Genomic DNA, 9,211 nt, shown 5'->3' with positions numbered 1-9,211 from the left:
AAGTTTTACCACAAATTGCCACTTCTCAGAATCAGCAGTGTAGCTATGAAGATGCATGGTTTTCCACTCAAACCCCTTTGCAGAACATCTTCCCCAAAAACATAGTTTGTCTAAATGATGCCATAATTGTCACACTCATATATATTTGAATTGCAAATAATTTGATGTAGCCCAATATGAATTATATTGTACAAAACACACATTTTTCATTTTGTAATTTTTTTGTTTGAATCCCTTAGTCTATTTACTATTTATGTGCCCTTGGATTCTTAGTACTACTCAGTTTTACCCTCAAGTTCTGTCACAAATGCTCTCAGAAGCCCAAACTTATCCTGATTGGTTGAGCCGTTGTCACACGGATCGACTCCACGAACCGTTGATCAACTGATCTAACGAGCAGTATAACCCTCCCCGTCTCTTCGTGGCCACCCCTCTCTCTCTCTGTCGGTGGATGCATTATTGTCACCCATCTAACAATTATCAACTATCTTTCGCTTTCCTTTTCTTTTAGGGGATATAGTTTGGGATATAGTTTTGGTAATTTGAAACGGCCCAAAAGTGGTATAATTTTGGTATAAACATGAGGCATACATATTTGTGGATTTCGGTGAATGCATTATTGTCACCCCTCTAACAATTCTCAACTTTCCTTCGCTTTCCTTTTCTTTTAGGGGATATAGTTTGGGATATAGTTTTGGTAATTTGAAACGGCCCAAAAGTGGTATAATTTTGGTATAAACATGAGGCATACATATTTGCGGATTTCGGTGAATGCATTATTGTCACCCCTCTAACAATTATCAACTTTCTTTCGCTTTCCTTTTCTTTTAGTGGATATAGTTTGGGATATAGTTTTGGTAATTTGAAACGGCCCAAAAGTGGTATAATTTTGGTATAAACATGAGGCATACATATTTGCGGATTTCGGTGAATGCATTATGTCACCCCTCTAACAATTATCAACTTTCTTTCGCTTTCCTTTTCTTTAGGGGGGATATAGTTTGGGATATAGTTTTGGTAATTTGAAACGGCTCAAAAGTGGTATAATTTTGGTATAAACATGAGGCATACATATTTGCGGATTTCGGTGAATGCATTATTGTCACCCCTCTAACAATTATCAACTTTCTTTCGCTTTCCTTTTTTCTTTTAGGGGATATAGTTTGGGATATAGTTTTGGTAATTTGAAACGGCCCAAAAGTGGTATAATTTTGGTATAAACATGAGGCATACATATTTGCGGATTTCGGTGAATGCATTATTGTCACCCCTCTAACAATTATCAACTTTCTTTAGCATTCCAATATAGTTGGTAATTTCGGTGAATGCACACACTAACTATGAAAACAACTACAAGTACATGTAACTGAATAATAGATTTGTAACAAGGTATCCCTTGTAACAACTTCTAGCGCCTGGTGAGCAATGATAAGAATTCGATCGCAATTATACAATAGAAAAAACAACTAGCCATCAGATTAGCTTGCTTCTTCAACTCGATCAGCTGCCTTAACTGCTTGTTCATTTCTTCAGTTCTCCCTTCACTTCCACCAGTCCTGCATTGGGAGCATTAGGTATAATTGGAACAGCTCCTCTTTCCGCCGCATTCTCTACAACAAGTCCCCCCTCCCAAATTGCGCTCCCCAATAGCGCCAATTGATTCCTGCAATTGAAACCTCTGAACGTACACATCGATCCACTCGAAATGCCTGCATGTCTTCAGGATCTGAAAACAACAACGTGAACCCTAAATCTCAAATTCGAGGGAATAACAAGAAAATCGAGAGAAAATAGAGAAATTGGAGCGAGATCTAACCTTATCCCCCTCTCTATATGGCAAGCTCTCGCATGCAAGGAACTCACGTCCACGGTTGCCGTTCTCGTCCGTCTTACAGATCGACCGCTTCAGAGGCTCCTGACGTGGGCAGTCAGGGCATCTTGTTAAAGGCACGGGTCCATACTGCGGCCATGAAGAACGGGAGGTCGAAGAGAAACTAGACATCACCCGCCTGCCGGAAAAGGGCTGCCGCTGGCGGAGAAGAAGAACAATGGGGCGCGGGAAAAGAAAGGGGAAGCAATGGCACAGACATGGGCGCGGGGAAAGAAAGGGGAAGCAATGGCACGGGCACGGGCGCGGGGCTGGCTCGGGCTCCCATTTTGCAACGGTCACCTGGATAAGCTGTGGATCCGGCGCGCTAACGTGGATAAGTTGTGGGTCCCACGATGATCTGGATATGTGAAGACGTGTCCACTGCGGGGCATCAATAGCGGCCCCTCTTGCCAGCACCAACCAACGTCAACTAAACGGGAATCCTCCGTCCGAGCTCCTTCTGTGGGTTTCAGATAAGGTCTTGGGAAAAACTGAAGAAAAACATCTAAGGGCACGAAAATAAAAATCGCAAAAATATATAGGGCCCTAAAACCAGTGACAGCCGCCATCGCCCTTCACCCTCGTATCCGCAAGCATTCTCCCATCTGTCGCCGGAAGCAGAGCACGACCCAACACCGCATCATGTCGGGCGCGGCGGCGGCACGGGTATTGCCGAAGGCGGTGACCTTCGTCACGGGCAACGCCAAGAAGCTGGAGGAAGTCCGCGCGATTCTCGGCTCCTCCATCCCCTTCCAGTCTCTCAAGCTCGACCGTATGATCCTCATCGATTTTTCTTCCATCCCCTCTACCTCTCCTCCGTTTATGTATTACAAGTTGTCTGGGTAGCAGCCTACTAGTGAAGAATTTTAGTACTAGACCAAGGAGACACAGGACCTGTAGGTTGATGGGAGTGATTTCGCCGCGTGGCCGTCACTTCTTAAGGTGCCGGAACCCTAGGTTTAACACCGAGCCGTGAATTCTTGTGTGTCGCCGTTATTTGGGTCATACAGTTCTGTTTTACAATCAGCGCAACTTGACATATAAAGAGGAACTGTCTGTAGCTGATAATTGTGGACTAGTAATAGTTTGCTTCAGTTACCATCTCCGACCGTTTAAGCTTGATTGGATCGTCAGATTTCACTGATAATGATAAAACCATGTGTTTCTTGTTTAATATTCACCCCAAAATCGTGCATGTGTTTAACCGAAATCTTGCGACAGATGATAACATCTGCCCCTGTTTTTTCCACTTATTGACAATCTGATTTGTTGTCGGGTCCGATGCCCAGTATTTTTCCAAGTCTTGCTACAATCACCTCTTCCATGGAGTGATTGCCTCGAAGTTTTGGAAGCTAAACTGGAAGCGTTGGGCCTCTCAGTGGATCAAGTTCTTCATTTGGTTGGCATGTTAAGACCGCTATTGGACGGCTGACAGACTCGCTAGGTGGGGGCTGCAGCATGTTCCAAATTGCCTCCTGTCTGACCAATCCATGGAGGCCATGCCTCACCTCTTCATGGATTGTCCTTTCTTTCACACCATCTGGCATGAGGTGCTTTTGTGGATTAATCTACTTCACCGCATCTGGTTGTCGGAAAAGACCTCGTGAATTGGTGGGACTGTGCCATCCTTTCCTATCCACCGGCGCCGAGAAAGTAGTTATCATGCTCACAGTGTGGTGGATATGGGCGCAGCGCAACGCTCCCACCTTCGACAACGAGAGACCCAACTTTGCCAGCTTGCTCGACACTATCAAGTCTGATGCCAGGACAGTGGGTGAAGGCAGGGGTGGTTGGTCCGGAGCACTTCTCCCGGTGATGCTTAACACTTAGGGTGTGGTGCTGTAATCTTGGGTGTTAGTCTATTAGTCCTTTTTTGGGAGCTTGTACATAACTTATTCTTCTTCCTATGCATGGAGACACAAGCCTATTTAGTTTCGATGTGCATGGTTAAGGTTTATGGGAGTAGCACACCAATTTCTACTTCGAGAGTAGTTTGGAGAAAATACAACTGTCTGAGCACCTAGATATGATCATATGAGTAGGAAGGAATGCAGTAGGTATTTTATTTTATATGGAGTTCATTGATTGATGCATGTGGTTTGTTAGTGGTTACTGGTTACTGATGTTATGCGTTCTTCGTGTAACCTGAGTTATTAATTTCTGCTGTTAGTATTTGTTAAGAGCTAGGAATTCCAGATGTTAATATTGGTAAACACATTTCTTTTGCATCCAGGGATTCTATCTAAGAGGATATGAGTCTAGATGTTAATATTCATAGTTGGGTGGACAGCGACGAGCACTCAGATCTAAGTAGCATCTGGATCCCATACACTTGAGAATTAGGATTATGATGCCATACATGTAACACTTTAGCTGGAGACGGATAGAACTGCAGTGTGCTGCTGGAATATAATTCCTAATAGCAAGTAGTGGCAGAGCTATGTCCCATTTTATGCTCTTTTTTTTGTCAAAGTAGGTTTATTCTGAAATTATCCTCTGTTGAATATGGCAGTACCTGAATTGCAAGGTGAGCCAGAGGACATATCTAAAGAGAAAGCAAGAATGGCTGCATCTCAGGTATCTCTATGTTTATATTAATACTAGAACTGTAGACACTAATCCTATTTTCCTATTACTGTGGACTCTCAATAAACGAATCTGCTTTGCATTCTTTATATAGGTGAATGGTCCTGTACTTGTTGAGGATACCTGCCTATGTTTCAATGCACTCAAAGGTTTACCAGGTGACTAATTTCTTTCTTGTCACTTATTAAATTAAATGAATTTAATTTGCACAACGTGACATAACTATCTTTCTTGCTGCAGGTCCCTACATGTAAGTCATTTCTTATTCTTACCAAGTTACAGATGACAAACATCCTTCGCAGCTACAATTCACTAGGCGAATGTCCACATATTAATCGTAACTAACCTATTTGATCCTTATTTGGGCGTTCTTGCACACACATGAATGCACAGAAAATGGTTTCTTGAGAAGATTGGGCACGATGGTATGGCTACTAATTCTTATTTATTCCTCCAGTTTCATGGTCTATAATTTTTGACTTTGCAAATTCATGCATACTATTTTTTGCAATTATAGGTTTGAATAATTTGTTAAAAGCTTATGAAGACAAATCAGCTTATGCTATGTGCATCTTTTCCCTTGCTCTTGGACCAGAAGAGGAACCAATCACATTTGTTGGAAAAACACCAGTAAGATGCTGCTTCGAATTTACATCTCAAGTATGAATATCTTTACCGACATTGATAGATAATTCTATCACTATAATGAAAATGAACACATATGCTAGCTTCAGTCAGGTTACTTCCAAGATGCATGTCCCTCCATAGCCTAGATATGGTCAAACTGGTATTTGCTGGTTTATTCTGTTTATAAGTTAGTTCAAAATGGTGCTACATTTTATAGGTGTCAGTGTGCTACATTATTGAATACTTAAAATTCTCTAGTAGACCCTAAACGGGAGAAATGCATAACTATACTATGTGAAGTAGTTTTTACCTTCAACCTCTATGGGCAACTTCTGGACTGTGCTTGAGTCTTCTTCATATGCAGGGAAAAATTGTACCTGCCAGAGGCCCTACTGATTTTGGATGGGACCCTGTATTCCAACCAGATGGATTTGAACAAACGTGAGTGTCATTATCCCTTCCCTTTCTTTCATGTGGATCATGTACTGACAGTTCAGCGTGTTATACAGTTATGCTGAGATGCCCAAGTCAGAGAAGAATCAAATCTCTCACAGAGGGAGAGCTCTTGCGTTGGTGAAAGAACATTTTGCTTCTTCCAACTATACAATTCAGAGCGATGGATTGGCTTAACTTTCCTTTTAAGCAGAAAATGAAAACATGGCCTTCGCGAATGGAATATGAACAAAAGATTACTCTTGTGTTAAATCTGGACTCGGCAGATTCAGTATCTAAGATGTCATATACACTGATTTCTCCAGTTTATGGTTCATTTGTATTGTTCATTTTCTGGCATATGCCATCTAGACGTTATAGACTGATTATTACTGTTTAGGACCTCCTGAGCTTTAATGTTGACAGACATCTCCTTGTAGGAGGCGAAGGCCATGTTTCTGGCTTATGTACAAACAGAAATGTACCAAAAGCAAATGGATAAATTCCATAGTACAAACAGAAATGTACCAGAAGCAGATCCTACAACTGTATTCTAGCAAAATGCCTGATTTTCATGCCATCTTCAAACATCGTAATAATACAAACAACCTCAATACATCCAGAATTTCACACCAAAGCGCACAGGCTGCATCTGCAGAAGCAGAACGAAGCAAAGAACGATCACAACTCATAATCTAGCTGGATGCAAACTGCAACCATAGGACCTCCCGAGCTTAATGTTGGACAGGCTTAAAGTGAATCTGTTGCAAATTTTTGCCAGTTAAACCTGGACTACAACCGTATTCCAGCAAAATGCCTGATTTTCATGCCATCTTCACACATCGTAATAATACAAACAACCTCAATACATCCAGAATTTCACACCAAAGCGCACACTGGCTGCATCTGCAGAACAGAACGCAGCAAAGAATGATCACAACTCATAATCTAGCTGGGACTGCAACCATAGTCTCCTACTGTTTAGGACCTCCTGAGCTTAATGTTGACAGGCATCTCCTTGTAGGAGATGACCTTCTCTGATTTCTCCAGTTTTTGGTGCATTTGAATTGCTCATTTTTCTGGCTTATGTACAAACAGAAATGTACAAAAAGCAAATTGATAAATTCCATAGTACAAACAGAAATGTACCAGAAGCAGATCCTCCAAGATATTCTCAATTAAATCGAATCTGTTGCAATTTTTTGCGAGTTAAACCTCGACTACAACCGTATTCTAGCAAAATGCCTGATTCTCATGCCATCTTCACACATCGTAATAATACAAACAACCTCAATACATCCAGAATTTCACACCAAAGCGCACACTGGCTGCATCTGCAGAAGCAGAACGCAGCAAAGAATGATCACAACTCATAATCTAGCTGGCTGCAGACTGCAACCATAGTCTCCTACTGTTTAGGACCTCCTGAGCTTAATGTTGACAGGCATCTCCTTGTAGGAGGTGACCTTCTCCGTGGCCAGTCGGAGCGGCCTCCCAAGAGACGACCTGCGCGGGAACTGCGTCGACGACTCCTGCCCCCACGCCGTCTGTTTCCTGTCATTACCACTGCCGACGACGAGCTGAACGTCCTCTATCTCGAACAAGTGTTCCCTGCGGCCACTCGGCTGCGGCGTTCTCATGGACTTGCTGAAAAAACAGAACAGTAAGAATCAGTGTCTGTAGAAGTTCTGGGCTCAAACCGCCATCCATGATTTTGATGAGCTTGTGTGCAGAAATTCTAGCTACCGTCTCTGTGCGCTCTCCCTTTCCTTGGATGCCGCCACTGGCTTCGTCGGCGCCACTGTAGGTCCCAGAGCTGGAAATATTCAGGCAGTGTCAGTAAGTTAGCCAGACAGGCGACGATGTGCACAACGAATCGTGTCAAAGACAGGGTAGAGAAATTATGATTACATCGAGATCTCATTAGCCGCTTCCGGCTGGGGTTGCAAGCCGGCTTACTCGCACTGGCAGCACGCAACGCGTCTGAAGCAGATTCCGCGTCCCCATCCTTGAGCTGTGCGGCGGCAGCTCTGTCGGCAGCCAACTGCCGCGCCATCTCGTTGGCACTCTTCTGTTGCTGCTGTCTGCTACTCCGTATCACTTTCTTTGCTTCCTGTTGTTGCAAGGACACGAGAACAAACAGATGAGGGCACGCGGACAGATTCAGCACGCAGCATCATGAACATATGTTGGAATCTGATGCTATACCTCAAGTTCAGATGATTTTACTTTGAGAGCAGCTCTCGAGCATGTAAGCTCATGCTGTAACAATTTCAGCTTCAGAAAGGAAAACAAGTCTTGGTTGATCAGATTGACATGGAACAATCAAAATGCTCTGTAGATTTACAAATGGATCAAAGAACTCCGAACTTACCCTGTTCTTTCCAAGATTCAGCTCCTGCAAACCAAACATGTCAAGACAGAGATTAGCCTTGCGAATGGACATAACGAAAGTCTAGGATTGTAAAATGTGGACATTGCAAACATTATGGACTGAAATTCGGTGAAGTTTCTTGCAGGAAATTGGCATGGAACTTACTGCCAACATCTGTGAATTGGCCTGCGCAAGCTGCCAGTTTGCGAGGCGCAGATTCTGCATCTCAGCCCCGCTCGCCTCTATGAACTTGCTGCGCGCACCAAATCAAACCAAATCGAGTCAGAACCGGAACGCGCCGCCCACCAAGAAACCCAATCTATCTGAGATAGCAAAAGAGACTGAGAGCAATCGATGCAAGAAGCGGGGGGATTCGGGCAGATACACGTACTCTCTCTCCTCCAGGAGCCTCACAAGATCCGAATTCTCCCGGACTAACCGCGCGACCGCCTCCGCGCCGTCCGCGCACCTCGGCCCCTCCTCGGCCGCCGCCGCCGCCGCTAGCGGCTGCCTCAGGTTTGTGATGTCGCAGAGCGTCTTCCTCCTCGCCGCCGGGAACTTACGCGCCGCCGCCATCGCCGCAGCGTTCCTGGCCTGCGTCCCCGCCAGGGACCTGGTCCCCACCGCTTGAATCGGGTTCGCGTGCTGGGGCGGGAGGACGGCGGTCTCCATCCGATTCGGTCACGGCGACGGCGACGGCGAAGAGGGGGCCTCCGATAAGTGAGGAGAGGGAAGCTTGGGAGGAGATTCCGGAGGCTTTTGGGTTTTGGTCGATGGATCGGAGATGGGAGAAAGGAAAGGGGAAGGGCGCAACGGCTACTAGGGAGGCAACGTTATATACGACGACCGGGTTGAGCCCTGAGGGGAGCGGCCTAACGTTCGAATCCGAGGGTTTGGACTTTGGAGGGGGAGGGATCCGAGGCTAAATGCGAAAATTGTATTTGGCTCATGGGCACCAGTGCTCCTGCTGTTTAAAAAAATTCGAAAATTATACATATTTGTTTCAAAAAAATCTGAAAATAAATCTAGACATAACAAATGACGTAACCTACGAGCGTGTAAAATTTTAATATGAAATTTTTTATATTGTAGACTACATAAAAAAGACAAAATTTGTTGAAATTTGGAGATTTGAAATATACATACCCAGATCCACACGTTTGTTATTTTTGTGTAGCCCAGAATTTTTTATATTTGAAACTGAAATTTTGCACGTTTGTGGGACAATTCATTGGCTACACCGTGATTTTTTTTCTAATTTTTTTAGAATACATAAATATGATTTTTATTTTTTCTAAAAAAGCAGGAGCACTGGTGCCCAG

At 44.0% G+C, this 9,211-nt stretch overlaps 2 protein-coding genes across 3 annotated transcripts; one reads left to right on the top strand and one right to left on the bottom strand.

The window, feature by feature from the left end:
- The first annotated feature begins 2,454 nt into the window (after positions 1-2,454).
- On the top strand, positions 2,455-5,940 carry LOC124650638 (inosine triphosphate pyrophosphatase). 2 transcript variants are annotated; one of them, XM_047190155.1, is made up of 8 exons: positions 2,455-2,642; positions 4,383-4,447; positions 4,551-4,614; positions 4,697-4,706; positions 4,850-4,881; positions 4,974-5,086; positions 5,448-5,524; positions 5,593-5,940. In XM_047190155.1, exons 1-8 carry the CDS (start codon positions 2,513-2,515, stop codon positions 5,711-5,713), a joined length of 612 nt encoding a protein of 203 aa, XP_047046111.1. In that variant the 5' UTR covers positions 2,455-2,512; the 3' UTR covers positions 5,714-5,940. The 2 variants fall into 2 exon arrangements, with proteins under 2 accessions (XP_047046111.1, XP_047046110.1); XM_047190154.1 differs by having other exon boundaries at positions 4,974-5,116.
- An 858-nt stretch (positions 5,941-6,798) lies between these two features.
- Positions 6,799-8,444, bottom strand: LOC124647431 (shugoshin-1-like; the record flags this gene model as incomplete). The annotated part of the gene is made up of 7 exons (XM_047187379.1): positions 6,799-7,162; positions 7,262-7,331; positions 7,427-7,628; positions 7,724-7,792; positions 7,890-7,913; positions 8,055-8,142; positions 8,281-8,444. Coding segments are annotated over 7 exons (849 nt in total), but the record flags the coding sequence as incomplete, so codon positions are not given.
- Between the last annotated feature and the right edge of the window lie 767 nt (positions 8,445-9,211).

Source organism: Lolium rigidum, chromosome 4 (assembly GCF_022539505.1).
Source record: "Lolium rigidum isolate FL_2022 chromosome 4, APGP_CSIRO_Lrig_0.1, whole genome shotgun sequence".
Classification (NCBI taxonomy): Eukaryota; Viridiplantae; Streptophyta; class Magnoliopsida; order Poales; family Poaceae; genus Lolium; species Lolium rigidum.
Note: the sequence above shows the minus strand (reverse complement) of the source record. Positions and strands in the feature narration are given on the sequence as shown.

Excerpts from the sequence above, each read along its gene's own strand:
- LOC124650638 (XM_047190154.1), top strand. The coding sequence starts at position 2,513 with ATGTCGGGCGCGGCGGCGGCACGGGTATTGCCGAAGGCGGTGACCTTC. Across the intron at positions 4,882-4,973 it reads TGAGAAGATTGGGCACGATG|GTTTGAATAATTTGTTAAAA; the intron begins GTATGGCTACTA and ends TTGCAATTATAG. Across the intron at positions 5,525-5,592 it reads CCAGATGGATTTGAACAAAC|TTATGCTGAGATGCCCAAGT; the intron begins GTGAGTGTCATT and ends CGTGTTATACAG.